This window comes from Pagrus major, chromosome 11 (genome assembly GCF_040436345.1).
Source record: "Pagrus major chromosome 11, Pma_NU_1.0".
Classification (NCBI taxonomy): Eukaryota; Metazoa; Chordata; class Actinopteri; order Spariformes; family Sparidae; genus Pagrus; species Pagrus major.
In genome coordinates this window covers 7,417,354-7,434,015 of record NC_133225.1, presented here as the reverse complement: position 1 = coordinate 7,434,015, position 16,662 = coordinate 7,417,354, and the positions used below count along the sequence as shown (strand labels likewise).

General features: G+C 40.9%; 2 protein-coding genes across 2 annotated transcripts; both read right to left on the bottom strand.

The window, feature by feature from the left end:
* Positions 1-962: 962 nt before the first annotated feature.
* Positions 963-5,713, bottom strand: tmem45a (transmembrane protein 45a). Its single transcript, XM_073476783.1, has 6 exons — positions 5,580-5,713; positions 2,654-2,861; positions 2,292-2,504; positions 2,017-2,201; positions 1,791-1,933; positions 963-1,654 (listed from the first exon to the last, which is right to left on the bottom strand). The coding sequence occupies exons 2-6, from the start codon at positions 2,847-2,849 to the stop codon at positions 1,558-1,560; spliced, it is 834 nt and encodes a 277-aa protein (XP_073332884.1). The 5' UTR covers positions 2,850-2,861; positions 5,580-5,713; the 3' UTR covers positions 963-1,557.
* Positions 5,714-11,707: 5,994 nt separating this feature from the next.
* Positions 11,708-16,460, bottom strand: lnp1 (leukemia NUP98 fusion partner 1). The gene is made up of 4 exons (XM_073476393.1): positions 16,275-16,460; positions 13,460-13,702; positions 12,178-12,276; positions 11,708-11,875 (listed from the first exon to the last, which is right to left on the bottom strand). The coding sequence occupies exons 1-4, from the start codon at positions 16,458-16,460 to the stop codon at positions 11,708-11,710; spliced, it is 696 nt and encodes a 231-aa protein (XP_073332494.1).
* Positions 16,461-16,662: the final 202 nt, after the last annotated feature.

Here is a 16,662-nt window from a genome sequence, read left to right as displayed (position 1 = left end):
TGCCAGTTTGAGGAGCTGTCAGGTTACTTACCTGGCCAGCTGGATGACTACAGGTGAGTCACGTCTGAGCGGAGAAGCAGCAGGGAGGTCTCACTCTGAGCTTTATTTTGCCAACCACGTCAATCAAGCTTAGAGCACAACAAGGAGATGTTGACCAACTTCTGCCAGATTAAATAGTTATAAAATGGATTTATAACTCATACAATACAATATAATATAATATAATAATATTTTAATATGGCATTTTAGTAATCGCCAAAAATGATAATCAGCAACTATTTTGATTATGGATGAAGCCAATCGTTCAAGTAATTTTTTATGCCATGATACAAAACCTTCCTGAAATTTCTGGATGTGAGGATTTCCTTTTTTTCCTCCTCCATGTTGTGATAATTATCTGAATGTCTTGAACATTTCTGGACTGTTGATCAGATAAAACAAATGTCATTTACATTTTTTTTCTTTGCTATTTTCTGACATTTTATATCTCATTTGTTTGTCAAGTAATCGAGAAAATACCTGTCAGATTGATCAATAATGAAAATAATTGTTAGTTGCAGGTCTCATTACTGTGAGTTGCAATACCCGAGCCAACCCTGTCAGACATGGGTCATGTTTTTAAGAACCGAGTGATTGGTCTTCTTCAACACAGACAATCTTTGTTGAAGCCTGTTGATATACAGTATCTGCTGGGATCATTAAGTGATGGCTTCATTATCATTTGGTGTTAATGTGATAAACTGTGATTTAACTGATATAATGAGAAATGGGGAATAACATTTATAGTGAGACATATTTGATTTTTGGTCATCATGCCTCACAAAAGCATAAATTCTGCGAATGTCCTGTTATAACTTTTAAATTCTTATAAACTCTGTGTGACATAATAAACTCTGACACTCTTTTGAGCCACTCGGAATAAATACTGGAGAAAAAAAAGACATCCATAAATAGCCACATCATAACATTTAACCTTTTAATAAAAGTCTTATGTTTTGTTTGGAGTTGTGTTTGATTCAAATGTGTGACCAAACTTCAAAACATCATGAAACCAAAAATACATAACGTTCTTAAAGACATGCTTTCCTATATGCTGTACTGATGATGATGATGATGATGATGACAATGATAATGATAGTTTGACCACGAGATGGCACTACTGAACACCAAAAGGTCTGACAAGAGAAGTTTGGCGAGTCAAATGAAAAGCATGCGATCCATAAAAAAGCGTTCCCCTACGACTTTATGTTCACTCAAACTGTGTGTGCAAATGACCGTGTAAAAAAATGAAAACATGATATGAGAGAGCATATGAAAAGTGTTAGCCACCGTAAAATAAATAGCAATTAACAATAAGAGTAAGGCTTAAAGGGTTTACAGTTGATTAAATAAGGCAGAGGTAGAGACATATTTCTAAAGTAAAGCATCCAGAAACCACGTCCGTCTCCCTTTTCTGTCCGCATGCCTTGCCTCTAGTCGTCCTGCTGCTGGAACATCATATCCCTGATTTAATTGTGATATACATGAGTCACAATGTCGGCATTCATCAGTCCTTTCTCATAAAATCTCATCTTCTGACTCTGGATCCCTCTCTCTGGGCTTCAGAAGTCCCATTTCCATCGGAGGGGTCCTCTTCAATCTGGAGCGAACCACGCTGCAGAGAAAGCAAAATAAACAGGGTCACACATAAGGTAAACTGTTTCTGAGAGAGTTACTTCCAGTGTGGAGGACTCTGCGAGACGTCCAGGACATGTAAACAAGCAGCAGCTTACAGGATGTCTGGTTCTTACCAGCTGACGGTGCAATAGAGCACGCTCACGACGAGCATGGCGAAGGCGAGGTGCCAGGAGTAACACATGGTGATGAACATCATGTTGCTGTGATCCATTAGGTCCCACTCGGGGCCGTGGGGAGGGTACAGTACAAAACCAATCTGCGGCCAAACAGAAAGCAATCTCAGGAATTATTAAGCACCAACAGAAACTTTGTGTCTTTGTTTCACACGTTCAGATTTACCTGCCAGAACCAGCTGCCCTGCAGGATAGTGAGGGTGCAGCGCAGCAGCTCCAGAAGGATGTTGCCTCGGTGGAAGACCTCCAGGAAGGCGACAAGAGCGTCACCAAAGATGGCATAGAGAAGGAGTTGATGTACATGGACGTCCAGCATACTCCTGCCATGGAGGTGGTAGAGGAAAAGAAACCCTGCCAAAACAGAGAAAAGAAAAAGTTGGGAACCACCGATCTAAATAAGTAACGTCAAAGTAAAGGCTGGACGACACATTTTTCTCCTACCTTCATTAAAGAAAGCAATCGCCAGCATTAACCTATCCAGTGCCAGCGGAGCCGCCTCTGTGGTGTGGATGATCAGACACATGGTCCCAGCCAGGCCGAAGAACAGGTACATGGTGGCGTGCTGCCAGTTCATCAGATCTTCCCAGTGCTTCTCTGCTAAGTTGTACAACTGCAGTCTCGGCCCATTTGCCGCAAACTGCTCTAAAAGCATCCCTGGAGGGCACAGCAGAGCAAACACTCAGCAAACACTCAGAGTGAACGCCTATTTGTGGCCTTTATTAAAAATGACACATTTAAACTGCTCCTCAAGTTTCTGTCTTTTCCTAGCAATGTTTTGTAAGTTAACAGACAGACATACGTACCCATAAAAGAGAAGAAGACTATGACGGAGCTCTCGATGATCTCCAGGCGGCGCTGTGAGGCTCTGCTGGCCAGCCGAGTGGAGCCTATATTCTTGTTCCTGCGGGTGGCGTACCAGAGGGAGTGCTTTCCTGTCCACCAGATCCCAGCGACCAGGAAGAAGCTTCCGGGGAGCGCATGGCCCTTGAAGCTTCCCATGACTCACAGCACCTGAATCACAGAAGGAAACAAATCCATTAGCAGTTGTCGGATAACTCTCCTTCGCATGAGTCAGGCTTTTATTAATATTCTATATTACATCAGCGAGTAAAAATATCCTGGTTTCAACACAAAAAAACTATAATTTGGCATTTATTTCAGACAAAGTGTTCTTCCAGCAGCACGGGGATATATTTTTAGCTCGGCTGCCATAAGTGAGGCAATAAGAAATGAGAGGGGGATAAGTGTAGGAGTGCCTGCAATTTCGCTCAACAGCATAATCAGACATAATTAGTGTGTGTGCTGGCAGCAGCCCTTCAGCTGACCTCAGTAGAAGTGTGTCTCGGAAAGGAAAGAAACCTGTTAGCACCTTTACCTTTCAACATTACAGCATTTTTTCTGATGAGGTTATACAAATGCTCATCCCCATTAATTGACAGTGATCCCATGTTGTCCTCGGTAATGATAAGCCATCATTTCCTTCTCAATTAAATCTGCCTGATTGATGTGTGCTGGTGTGTGTGTGTGCATGTGTGTGTGGGTGCAGACCAGGCTGTCACCACCTGCTATTCACCACGAGACGTGTTTATTCTCTCGAGGGAACAAAACACGCGTCCAATAAAAGAAAAATGATCAAAAACAAACAGTCATGTGCTGCCGTGCTCTCTTTTTATCCATTGTGTGCCTCGTCATGGCTTCACTGTAAATAATAAAAAACTTTTAAAGGGTGTAAAGACGCTCCCTAAACCTTGTGTGACTCTGCAATAAATAATGCCGAGAGCAAAACAAGAGCGACATCAATACTGAGAACGCGAAAGAGGTGCACGGCTGCTGCTCTCTTTTGTGATGGAGATGACATATTCTTTCCCCCGGCAACAGGAGGGCTCTAAATAAAACACTGCCTGTTTGAGATGTTAAACCGAGCTCATCTGTGTCCGACGGCCCTTCGCCCAGCGTGACCTCTCCAGACTGAGGTAAACACTTCAGTCGCCATGGCAATCACTCCCTCATGTCGCTCGAGTGTTTTTGGTTGATTTAGTCAAGATATCACCGACAACATCTGTGAAGCCTTGTGTCAAGATTCAGTCTTCATGTCGAGGACTTCAGTGAATAAATACACCGTGTATAATATACTGAGTGGTGGAGAGTAAACAAGCTGGAGGCTACTTAAGTGCGAGTTTGAGGTACTTGTGCTTTACTTGCATGTTTTCATTCCATGCCACTTTATTTCTTTAACTTCAGAGGACAGCACTTATTCTTCTATTACATTCATTTAGCAGCAAGTTAAATACAGTATCAAGGTGCTGGCCTGAAGACACTTTGACATGTGAGGACATGTACTCAGACAGACAAATGGTACTTTCATTACAAGTAAGCTGGACGGTGACTGTTTTAACAGGGGTAGACTGATTATTGGTTATTCTCGGATTATCGGTATCAGAGATTTTTCTGTCAGATTGCCGATAAAATAAACATATTTAAAAATGTGCTACCTTAGCGCTGACGTAACATCCTCTCGCCAATGTCTCGCCCACAACAATATCTGATTGGTAACACGTCACAATTAAAAGCCTATAAACAATGAATAATCTCGTGGAAAGGAAGTGTAAAGTAGCAGAAAATGGAAATAGTCAAGTTAAGTCCATCAAAATTGTATTTAAAAACAGTACTTGAGTAAAAAGCCGTACTGGTCGACCCCGAGTTTTTAACTTCTACTATATAAAACCGCTCCTTTAGCCGCACCTTGACCAACTCCCAGAGGCATCATGCCCGATCGAAGTGATGGGGCACGTGCTCATTGGTAAAATCTGTGGTGTGTTTGTTGGTTTGTGAGCAGGATTCCGCAAATACTACTGAACAGACTTCGACAAGACTTGGCTGAAGGGTGAGTCTCTGCCCAGAATAGAACCCATTAACTTTTGGTGCCGATCCAGATTACATATACAGTAACACAGCAACTCAGTGGGAGATTACCACATCAAAAAAACTGGGTGAGGTTTTAAAAGTCTTTGAATATAAGTCATTCCCCCTCTGCCAATTATTTTATTCGAGTACTACTGTACTACACAAAATAATTAGGTCACTCTACATGATAAGTACTTGCTACTGATACTTTTATTTGAATACAATTTTGGATGCAGGACTTTTGCTTGTAATAGTAGTGTGCGATTCATACTTTACTTAATCAAATCTGAATCCCTAACCCTCCACCAATGATTATACTTTGTTTTTACAGTCCTGCATTTGATTTTCATGTTTAGATAAACTGAATTTAGTGGAATAATTGTTAATGCAAGTGTTTTTTTTTCTTCTGTTTATTGGTGGCACCGTGGAGATCCTTCATGGAGGGATGAAGGATCTGGGAGCTTTTCTGGGATTTAAGACATCGAGACTATAGAAGTAAAAGACCTCAATTGTTTCTGATAGTAACTGAGCTTTAAAACCAGGAGTACATGTATAATAAAAAACATTTTAATGTGACTTTCCTCACCTGCCACAAAATCCTAACTTTGCTATTTGTACTTTGACACAGCAGACAGCAGCTGTTAAGCCTATGAATATAGATTATAAAGCCCACTAAACAGATAAAAGGAGGCCAACTGTGTTACCATGAGATGACTGAGCAAATAATGAGATCATTGAGGGCAAAGACATAAAGATGTGTGCAGTGTTCAGGATCCAGGATCCAGAAGTACTTTACCAGAAGAAGGAAAAAGGAGGGGGTCTTACCCAAGTGTTTGTTCCTGCAGATGAAAAGTTGCCAAGTAAAATCAACCAAAGAAAATCACAACATCCTCATTTTCTCATCACAAAAATCATTTCCTCAGTGGTAAATCAGAGAAGATGTCCCCTCTGTCCCTCGATGAGACACGAAGTAAACATCGGCTGTCTCCTCCAGTCCAGACTCGTTTCACAACCTCTTTTTTTTTTTTTCCAAAATTTTCCGACTCTTAAACAGTTTATGCTGTAAACTCTCCCATTGGATGACTGCGGGGAGCTGTCGTCATCAGCGCGTGCCGCCATTGGCTGGAGTTCACGTCGGTCTCAGGTGTCCACGTGTGCACTTTCACTCCGCCCGCTCGTGCTCGGCTCGGTCCCTCCCTGCTCGGAGGAAACCGCTACTTTCCATCCAGGGAGAAGAGGCCGGGTCCGGGACGAGAGCCCCGGCACGTAGACTGCAGCTGGAAGACCTCCTTATCTCCAGACCGGAGGTTTGGTCTCTCGCCTCAGCACAGTCGCTGTAGGATAAATCCTACAGCTGCAACTTACTGTGAAATTGCGTAAAGTACAAGTCAGGGGCGGATATTTGAGGGGCAGGGGGCGAAAATAAAAAGGGCACCAGGTGTATGTGTTGGGGCACCAGCGTACTAATGCGGGTTTTCCATTGCATCTGCCGGTTTGACGCTGGCAGCGGCTCCGCTAGTTCAGTTACAGACACATTTAATTTACTATAACTTCTTTACAAGCATTGACACTGAGGACGGTAAGCTACTGCTGCTTTTATCATCTTTTGAAGTGTAATTATTTTGCTGGCTAGAATTATTTTTCATAGTCATTAAGTCAACAATTATATTCATATAAGACACGTCGTTGGGTTAGCCAAAATCGAGCACTAACACTTAAACAAATACGGCACAAATAGGCTAACAGTTAACTAATATTAACTTTTGCATTGATTTTTGTTTTGTTTGTTCAGTGTTTTAATCGAACTAAATACTATGCTGGTCGTCCATTTAGGCAGGCTAGGTGGCGCAGTCGCGAAAAACTATCGTGCCAGAACTACGTTCCTGAAATTGCTGCCTCCTCGACTGCAGGAACGTGCTCCTCCATTATTACCCAAAGCTTAAAGTTATTTTTTTGGTAGCCGAGAGCTCGTGAAGTTTTGTAATGCTTGTGTAATGGAGTAATGCTTTTTATGAGTGGGACCTGGTTTTGTTTGTTGAGTATGCACATCTACATGCAGTACATGAGCGTCTGAACACTGGACATTACAATCGACACGGTAGCTACATTTATACTTTTTAAAAACAGGTGTAACTGATGACACTGATGATGACTTGCATTCCAGTTACGTGTGTCAGTGAAAATGCTTTTGATGCTGCTGACTCACTGAGCACACCCAGTTGGAGTGAAGCCATCAATAATATTATTAAGTTACACCTGTGGTTAAGCTGTTAAATCAAAATGTCTGCCTTGAAAATGATCTGTGTTGCCATTGTGATTATGGGATTCGAACACCTTTGAATGCTTGTTATTACCGGCCTTGTTGCAGGCTGCAGTGTTATAATCTGAACAATGAAAGCATGATGAAATAACTACTGTAAATTACATATCAAGACACGGAAAAGTGTATGCTTGTTGACAGAAAACCACATTAAGCGAGGGTGTGTCATGCCAGGCTGTTTTTATTCGAGAGAGCGAGACCACAACAATGGGAAACAGCTGTGTGTCACCAGAAACAGTGAACGTAGCAGCTGAAGGATTGTTGTGTGTCGATCGCAGCGTCACTTCAGGCCTTTAAAGTCTTGGCAGCGCAAAGTTAGCTTTACGCAGCTATTCTGTAAAAATCTTTTAAATGAAGGACAGCAACACATTATTTCGTGTCACGCATGAAAAAACAATCCAAAAACAAATGTATAACTCTCAGAGAGGACGGTAAATACAGCTTACAAAGTAATTCCCCCTTAAAGAGATCAGGAAATGACTTTGTTGCCTTCCAGTTATAATTATACTGATGCAAACAAACATTATCTGTGCTGCAGAGGACAAACAGGTTCATTTTGGTTGGACATCATCCAGGAAAGCAGCACGTCGTTTACACACATAGAATAGAAGTAGTAGTGATATACATCCTATACATTAAAGGGCCACAATGTAGTTGTGGAGAAGAAATTCAAATTCAGAATTTTAATATTTACTAATGAGGTAATAATACAAATTCAGAAATGTTTTCCATAAATGTAAACAAGCTGTTCTCAGAGGAAAATAAGGTCCCAGAACACTGTTTGAAGCTAGAAAGGTGGCAGGGTCCGCCACATATAAACAAAGTAAAACAGCATGAAACTGTGTTGTCCTTTAAGGTCAGTTTGTTTATTCAGTTTATTCAGTCATGAAAACAAAGACAGTTTGTTTATTTAGTTTGTTCAGTCAATCTGATTAAAATGTCTTCCCCCAAAACTACAGACTGCACCTTTAAAACAGAACTATTTGTCAGTAACTAGAAATAAAATCACATTTATGTGGCTACATTTATATACAGGGAGTCCGATTTCGTTGGTGTAACTCTCACGTTGGCTGTTCAAGATACACAGTGTGGAGATGACAGCAGATTTGACCTCACATGCAAAGTGTTTAACAGTATGCAAAGTAAGCCAGGAAGTCTGAGACGATGGAAAATGAGTTGCCGTGTGACAGAGAAGCTCGCTGACTTGCAGGAGGAGTTCACTTTCACAACTTCAGAGTAAATATTAACACAAGTGTGTAACAGGTGGCTGCACTCGCTAACTCTCAGATTAGCAAAACCAGTCATCACGAAGCTGTCGTGACATCGTGATTATTTCTGTCCGTGCCGTAATCAAATACTTCCACAAGTCATCAACATTGACTGAGTCGACATCAAAACAATACTGATCACAGTGAGTTTGACTATGCAAATACTTGTGTGTGTCTGTGTGTGTGTGTGTGTGTGTGTGTGTAACATTTACTTTGTCCTTGTCAGACAACAGAGAGTTGTAAAAAATAATTGCTCTGTTAATAGAATTTGTTTCGAGATGTTTATTTTTCAATGTTAAGGGAAACCTCACGAACTGAACTGTCAGTCAAATGTGTCAGAAGTTAAATGGTTGATTTAAAGGAATAGCTTTGATATTTTGGGAAATACGCTTATTTGCCATCTAGCTAAGAATTAGATGAGAAGATGGATACTACTCATACATCTGTACGCAAAATATGAAGGTAAAGCCAGTAGATGTTTAGCTCAGCTTAGCATAACGATAAGAAACGCAGGAAAACAACGATCATGGCTGAGTCCAGGGGGAACAAGATCCTCCATCACTGATTCAGGGGCTGTTAACAAAACAATGTTTTTGGTTTGGTTGGTTGTATCATGTTTTCAGCCTAATAGCCACGCACGAATAGTGGGACATCGATCAATTCAAGTGCTGCTGACTCGATTGTGTTTATTAATGCTCCTCCAGCTAAGTGTAGATTTGCTGCACCATTACTGTGACGTGATGGCTCACCACTCTGTAGAATAAAGATTTTGTGTGCAGGTTTGTGGTGTTTAATCGCAAAGTTACACCGCCACCTACTGGCCTGGCATGCATACTTCAGTGTTTACAATCGTTTTTACGGATCTGTGTGCTAAGCTAACTGGCTGCTAGCTTTAGCTTCATATTTAAAGGTATAAATTGCAGGATTTTTGTAAAACATAAGTGTAGACTCACAAAAAGGTAATCCCTCTTAATCAGCATTTATAGCCCACGACAAGTGCACAATCTGTGCTGTGTGATTCTGTAGAACGATAGTTGACTGTTGAGTCTAATTCCCAGGTTATCAGCAACCCGAAGCATATTTGAACAGTGTGTTAACAAACAGTAAATCCTGCGTAGTATGGCTTTAACAGACGGGCATGACAGGAGTATCGACCTCCCCGTCTAACTCTCAGCAAGAAAGCAAATCAACATACTTCCCAAAATATCAAAATTATACCTCAAAGGTAAATGAGACGTGCAAAGGTGCAAAAGTAAAAGTAGCAAAAATCGTTTGTAGAGAAATTGATCATTAGAAAAAATATAATAATAATATATAATAATAATAATATTCTTCATAAAACTGCAGGTTCAGTATTTTTTTGTGTGTCTTTGGAAAAATGACAGACAAAACCTCTCATATTTGGGCAGTAATTAGAGAACATGTGATGTATAATCTTATATAAATAAACAGTGTGAGACCTCCACCTTTCTCTTATTGAGGGAGTCTCAAACAGTGTCCATGGTCCTCCCACAGCAGAAGACAATCTTCTGTTTTTAGTAAACCCTCACATGTTGATCAAGGAACGGCAGGTGATCATGCAGAAGGACTGAGGTGTGGTGGAGGTCTGGGGGGGGTCTGTGGGTCACATAGGCATGCAGACATGGCAGGTGCAGGTACAGGACCGTTATGGGACTTTGGTGCGGGATGAAGGACAGTAGAGGGGCTTCAGCATAGACACGTGGTCACGGCATGTGGGACACATCTGTTTGCTCCACAGCCACTGCTCCATGCACTGAAACACAGTTTAAAATACATTATCACATCTGTTGTTGTCCGTTAGGCTGGATGTTTATGATCTCTGCAGGTATTGATTTAGCTCATTGATGCCAGGAGGTAATTTCCAACATGCTGACCTACAGTAAGCATACACACGATACATATGACCCCGAGCTGTGAGGACACGTTATTGTCACACTGTTTACTGTACTGTACATTCACTGTGTTGTTAAAGCAATGCAGTTTTAAAAGAGTTTGAACAGTTTTCTCTGTTATAAAGTTATAAAGCAGGTAGATACTGTAACTTGAGAATTTATTCCATTGGTTATTTATTGACAGGAAACACAAACACTGAAAAAAACCACAACATTTTGGACTTTATTAAAGCAACTTTCATGCAAGTAGTCCTACAAGTCCTCAATCTCTACAGTATATAAGGTAACTGGAAACAGGAAATGGAAAGACGCAGCTAAACCACAGCAGCTGAGACAAATTGATTACATGTATGTGCCATATTAAAGGAGACCTATTATGCTTTTTCATTTTTTTCCACATGTTCTTGTGCATGTTAAAGGTCTTAAAAGTTAAAAAGGTCAAAGTCCACACCAACAGAAGCTCCTCTCTCCCACAGAAAACACTGCTCCTTAAACGCCTCATCAGTAGTCCAGCCTTTAAATCAATGACTTTGTGACATCACACTACTTCACCATGTCACACATTTATATAATTTATGCCCTAGCGACTGGTTTGGCACGTGTTAATTGATTTAGCACAGCTGCTCTGTTGTTGTTAGCGTTGCTGGGTCAGGCGTGTTTTTACGAGGGTGGGGCCTTAAAGAGACAGGCGCTAAAACAGAGCGTTTCAAACAGAGGGGGAACACAGAGCTGCAGCACTGGACAGTACGAGAAAACTGATGTGTTTTTTGAGCATTAAAGCATGTAAACCTGTTCTAGTAGTGACCCAAAATAAAATTATGGACCTGAAAACGAGCATAATATGTCTCCTTTAAATATTTATGTTGCATTTTTTACTTTGTCAACCTGTAACGAGTGCTGTGAGTCATAAAGTTACATAAAGTACCGTTACATGACATCAGAACGTGTTCATGTGCTTTATATACGACTATGAAGACAATATCTTCTACATCTCATTTATAAAAGTGGTATTATATAGAGGCACATGTCCTTTGCCAGTGGTAAAGTAGCATAATATTTCAATATGGCAGCTGTAATTGAAGAAGGAAACCGCAAATTCTGCTAATTTCTTTAACAAATAGTTATACTCAGGTTTTTCCTAATAAGAATATTCACAGCTCCACAAATCCAAGCTTTCCTTTTGGAAAATTCGGACTCTAAAATTATTTTTACAACTTTTAATGATGAGTTATGGATCCTCCTAAATTGGCCTTTAACTCTGAGGAGAAAGTATTGTAAAACCTCCAAATGGGCCCACAGGGCAGGTTTTCAGGCACAGTCAAGCTCCTGAGATTTAATCACTTGAACGTCACGCCATGTAGTAATAAAAGTTCAGGACTCCTGATGCCCAGCCCACGAGTGCATATCTTCCATTTATTCCACCGGTGAGTGACCTCCTTTCAAAGAACTTTATCAACGATGTCTCCGCAGGGAAAGTTTACGGTGGGGTGTGTGCTGCTCCTTCTCCATAGAGATGGGCTCGTCTGCAGACTTCCTCCTCTCATCCGAGAGCCTCCTCACCTGACAAGCCGCCGCTTCACTGCCGTTGCGGGGCCGACACTGCTCTAACCTCCTGGCCGCCTTCAGCACCCACCAAACGGGAGACATCATGATCAGTAAGCATCAAGTCCTCAGACTGGGCGGGAAAACTGTGTGAGGGCGCCATGCTTCCACAGAGATTCGTTTCAGGTGTAGGCAGATTGCTTTCATCCCAGTGCACATCATGCATATCCAGGAATGAGCTGCCTTCATGCACAGTGTGATGATATCTGGCATGCTGGTATTGGAGTAAACAAGTGGGAACTCCTTTGCAATAGGAAGGTCAGGGACGTGTAAACACAGAGGAGACATGCAATGCATCTGACTTGTATAAGGTGTTTTACCTCTTTGTGGAAGCGGTGCATACAGTGCAGCTCTTGAACGCCCCCTCCGTTCTGCCGCATGTCCTCATGACAGATCAGGCACAACTTGTCGTCTTCATTCTGAAAATATAATCAATGTTAGTAAACAACAAACTTTTATTTGTTTACAAGAAAACTCCACAGGGCGCCTTTAAAAAAGTGAATAGTTGAAATTGCGACAACACACAGACATACAACATCTGACTTTTGTTTTGAAAGCTTTGTTGGACACAATACACATTTAGCCACAGATGATAGATAAACTGTGTGTTATTAACAGTAAATATATACAATATTTATTATATTAATGTTACGATGAAGCTCTCTGCTGCTTTGTTGAGCTGTCAAAACTGCAGTTCTTTTTCTTTTTAATTAATTTTTGCTGTCATATCGAATCACAGAAAGCTTCAAAAACTAAAACCGAACATGACCTTGTTTATTCACTTCACAAGATTAAAGGGATAGTTCACAAAAAGTTGCTTGTGAAAGTGTTATTCATCCATCTCGATTGCTTTGGTCAGCCGCATTCTCTCTAATATAATGGAACTAGATGGCGCTCGGCTTGTGGTGCTCAAAACGCCAGAAAAACAACAGTAATGTCTCTTTCCAGAAATCATGACTCATGGCTTGTGCATTAATGGCATCCTTCCTAATTGAGCTGTAACTTTAGATAGCTAAGATATCTTAGATAGATATCTATGAGTGGATGGACGCTTCCCTCTGCACAGTGATAAGGTTAGAAGGTATAGTTCTGTAGAATGACAGAAAGTTCTGTAGTTACGACATGAAACCGCTCACAACAAGGTCCGTGGATTATCTTGAGTAACTGGGTCATGATTTCAGACGCTGCTGTTGAGTTTTTCAGGCGTATTTTTGGCAGACATCTCTCTGGCCGATATCTCTATGCACTGTCTAGATGAATGATTAGCACTACAGGTAAGAGTCAAAATATGTGTTTGATTTTGAGGTGATCTAGTCCTTTCCAGCCCATTTTACAAACATGAGATGTAATATGAGCTTTGTCACATGCCAGGCAGTTCAAACCAGTCTGTGTTCCTGTCAGCACATTAGATAATACACCTCTTAACGTTATCTAAGAACTCTTTAATCCTTAAGGATCACTATGATGAACATAGTGAAAGACAGAGTGCACCAAACCTCATTGACCCTGCAGTTAATCTGGTAATCTACAACACGCTGAGCAACTAGAATAAACTGTAAGAACTGCTTGAATTTTCATTAACTTTACATCACGTCTGCTCACCAGAGACATGATCTTCTTATCACTGAAACAAAGTCTCCTCTCGAATGACTCTGTGAGCTCTGGGATGGGGGTGATGCGGTTCTCCATGGCGCTCTTGGGACGGCTGTTGTCATCTGAGGAGGCGCGACGAGCTCTCTGGTGGGGCCTGACCTCCCCCTTCTCCTCTCGGGTTTTGATGTGGCTCGGGGTGGGTGCCATTGTCGCCACATGGAGCTTGTTTAACTTCATGGCATCTAATTGTGACTGTGGACCGCACAGAGAAGGACAGTTACACAATGTTAAAAACAGATATGCCCATGATTCAATTTCAGCTTGAAGGAAAACAATAGTGTGATATTTTGTGTTTCCCATAATAGCTGTAATGAAGTTAGGAACATTAAACCAGACAGATGATCGTGCTGTTAATCACTCCTAATATTCTTAAGTAACATGTTCAAGCACCTGATTATAGTTTGTGACTCAACTCAGGGCACCAGGTTCGTGGATTATATACCCAATGGCAGTAATCAGATTATTGCACTGATGTGTTGTACAACAGGCAAGTTGAGGATACAAATAAGATAAAGTGAATTTAAAGTTTGTTTTTTTGGTTTGAGGTGAGTATTCAGATTTTGATGAGGTCCACAAGCTCAAAAATAAAACAGTTTCTTATGATGGAGTGCAGAGTTTGATATAAGAGTATCACAGCCTGAGTAAAGAAGCTGCTCTGTGGTCTGGAGATGCGGCAGCGGATACTTCTGTATCTTATGCCAGACGGCAGCAGGGTGAACAGACATATCACTGATGCTGGGTAGATGGCAATGATGTTCTGGGGGGTTTTAATCTCTCTTAAACTTCAGTGCTACTGAAGACAAAATCAACAATTCAGAGTAGTCACCTTTATGCCAAGAGCCCAGTGTGGACTGTGTCATTAAACTCCAACGATTTCTTTTGTCAAACGGGAGGCAGCAGAGCCATAAATATCCCGACTTTAAGTACTGAATTTTGGCCACGCTCCAAAATACTGGATCCTGCACGCAACTCAATAGTGTCTTTTACTTAGATCCACACTTCCTGATATGGTCACCTCTTAACCCTATTTGTGACAAAGGTTTGTGACCCATTTAAGAACCCAAGAACAAGACAAAGCTTAGTGGGTTGAAGCATAATGTGTAATGTCTACATATATATATATATATATATATATATATATATATATATATATATATATATATATATATATATATATATATATATATATATCTACTAATGGATTAGTGAGTACTTTGGCTATTTCCTCGTCTGGTTCTAATGCTCAACTCAATCTTTGTTGGCAAGCAATGACAGGCTTTCACACTTTTAAAAAAAATCTATTTTTCAGCCGTCAGTGCTCCATTTGACACCACTAAGAGGCTGGTCTTTATGAGCGTGTGTTGCCTTGTCTCTCATCAGCTGCTTTTGTTTCACCTGTGAATTAACTCAGAGGATTTTTCTTTGGTTCCCGGTAAATAAAATAAAAGACCTCCAAATGTAATCACAATATCAGTGAAAATCTAATCAGATGATGAATCACCGAAAAATGCCCTCTTATGCAAAGTATATGTCTACGGTTTAATAAAACATCAACCTCACTAAACTGACTAAAACTTGACCGTACCGTATCTACTGTATGAGCCGAACATGAGCTGCTGTGTAGCTGCCATTGACCTCTGACCTCCCTGTGACAGGAGGCAATGAATAGAGCACTACGCTGTTCAATAGGTCACATGTTCTCTGTTTGTGTAAGAGCTCTTACGTGACTTAAAAACATTAGATATTAATTATAAAAGAATATTATTCCCTTCAAGATGATTTGTTTGTTTTAGTTGGACATATATGCTGAGTGATATTTAAAACGTGCAATTACCCACCTACGTATTAGCAGGGAACAGGTTAGACTTACAACCAAGTTTGCACACGGAACAGGAAATTAAATAAACTCATGTTTCCAGGAAGGCGTCAGTATATAATCAGGTCTAAACAACATATCTATCTGTACACGTTTGAGTGTAAGTGTGTGGGGGTGCGTCATAAACTTTTGTGCATCAGCAAACACTACTGATCTGAGACTGGTGGAGGTAAAATTACAGGTCAGGACAACTTCTGCAGTTGCCAAAGGATAATTGGAAAGATTTAAGTGAAGCTCAACTAATTTGTGTGAATATATTCACTAACTGAGAGAGCTGTAACACCTGAACACTACACAGCTAGAAAGCAAGCGGTCTTTAGATCAGACTAGTCATGCGAAATGGTTGAAAAAGTTAGCTTACAGATAACGTTAAGTGATGCATAAACAGCTCAAATAATCAGCTAAAATTAAAGGTTAAAGGGCTGAAATGTCTAGTTACTGTCACTCCTGAGTGTAGTAGAGCAAATGCAAACTTGACCAAGTTGCAGTTTAAAGTTCATCTGTATAAAAGATTGATAACATCCACATGATGGGTGGCATCGATGGAGGGGTACTTTAGTTCATCCGACATAGCTGTGAGAGTACATGAGAGAAAATGCATTTATCTATTGTCATTTTCTGCAAAAATATTAGTAAGCTTGAACTTCAATTTTCAAACCTGTAACTACTTAATTTTTATAGTTTCTACACTGACATCTTTGATTTTGACTGATACGATAACTTATTTCTAACAGTAGTATGAACAGCAAGTTTACATCAGTTTAAAAACATTCTTCATGCTGTGGTCAGTCAGATATAAATGTGTGTTGCTGCTGTTTAAATGTCAATGAAAGTACATACACTGAACACAGTCACATGCATGCATCCATCAATGCTGGCGGTCCTCACCACAGTTGGGAGCGATGCTCTTCGGTCAGCTTGTGTTTTCGCAGGTCTTCTGAAACTGCGTTTTCTTTCTCTGGAGTGTCCGGATTCTGAGCCGTGACCCCAGTAACTGCTCATCCATTTTGTAAAGTTACCATCATCGTCGTCGTCATTGTCCACAGCGAAAGCAGGCAGGAGCCTCAGAGACATGATGGAGCTGTGCAGGGAGCCTCTTGATGCAGCAAGTCCCGATGCAACAGATGAAAGTGAGATCCCGGCCGAGTGGCACAGAGGGGAAGGCTGACCTACTGAGCCTTTAACTGACTGGCTGCTCTACTACACAGCTCTGTCCCACAAGGCAAAGGTACCTTACTTTAATTAGATCCCTGTGGAGCCTATGGCACTGCTGCTG

Excerpts from the sequence above, each read along its gene's own strand:
- tmem45a (XM_073476783.1), bottom strand. The coding sequence starts at position 2,849 with ATGGGAAGCTTCAAGGGCCATGCGCTCCCCGGAAGCTTCTTCCTGGTC. Across the intron at positions 2,505-2,653 it reads AGTCTTCTTCTCTTTTATGG|GGATGCTTTTAGAGCAGTTT; the intron begins GTACGTATGTCT and ends TGTGCCCTCCAG. Across the intron at positions 1,934-2,016 it reads AGGGCAGCTGGTTCTGGCAG|ATTGGTTTTGTACTGTACCC; the intron begins GTAAATCTGAAC and ends GTTTGGCCGCAG.
- lnp1 (XM_073476393.1), bottom strand. The coding sequence starts at position 16,460 with ATGTCTCTGAGGCTCCTGCCTGCTTTCGCTGTGGACAATGACGACGAC. Across the intron at positions 12,277-13,459 it reads ATAAGAAGATCATGTCTCTG|AATGAAGACGACAAGTTGTG; the intron begins GTGAGCAGACGT and ends TTATATTTTCAG. Across the intron at positions 11,876-12,177 it reads TGCACCGCTTCCACAAAGAG|GCGGCCAGGAGGTTAGAGCA; the intron begins GTAAAACACCTT and ends TGGGTGCTGAAG.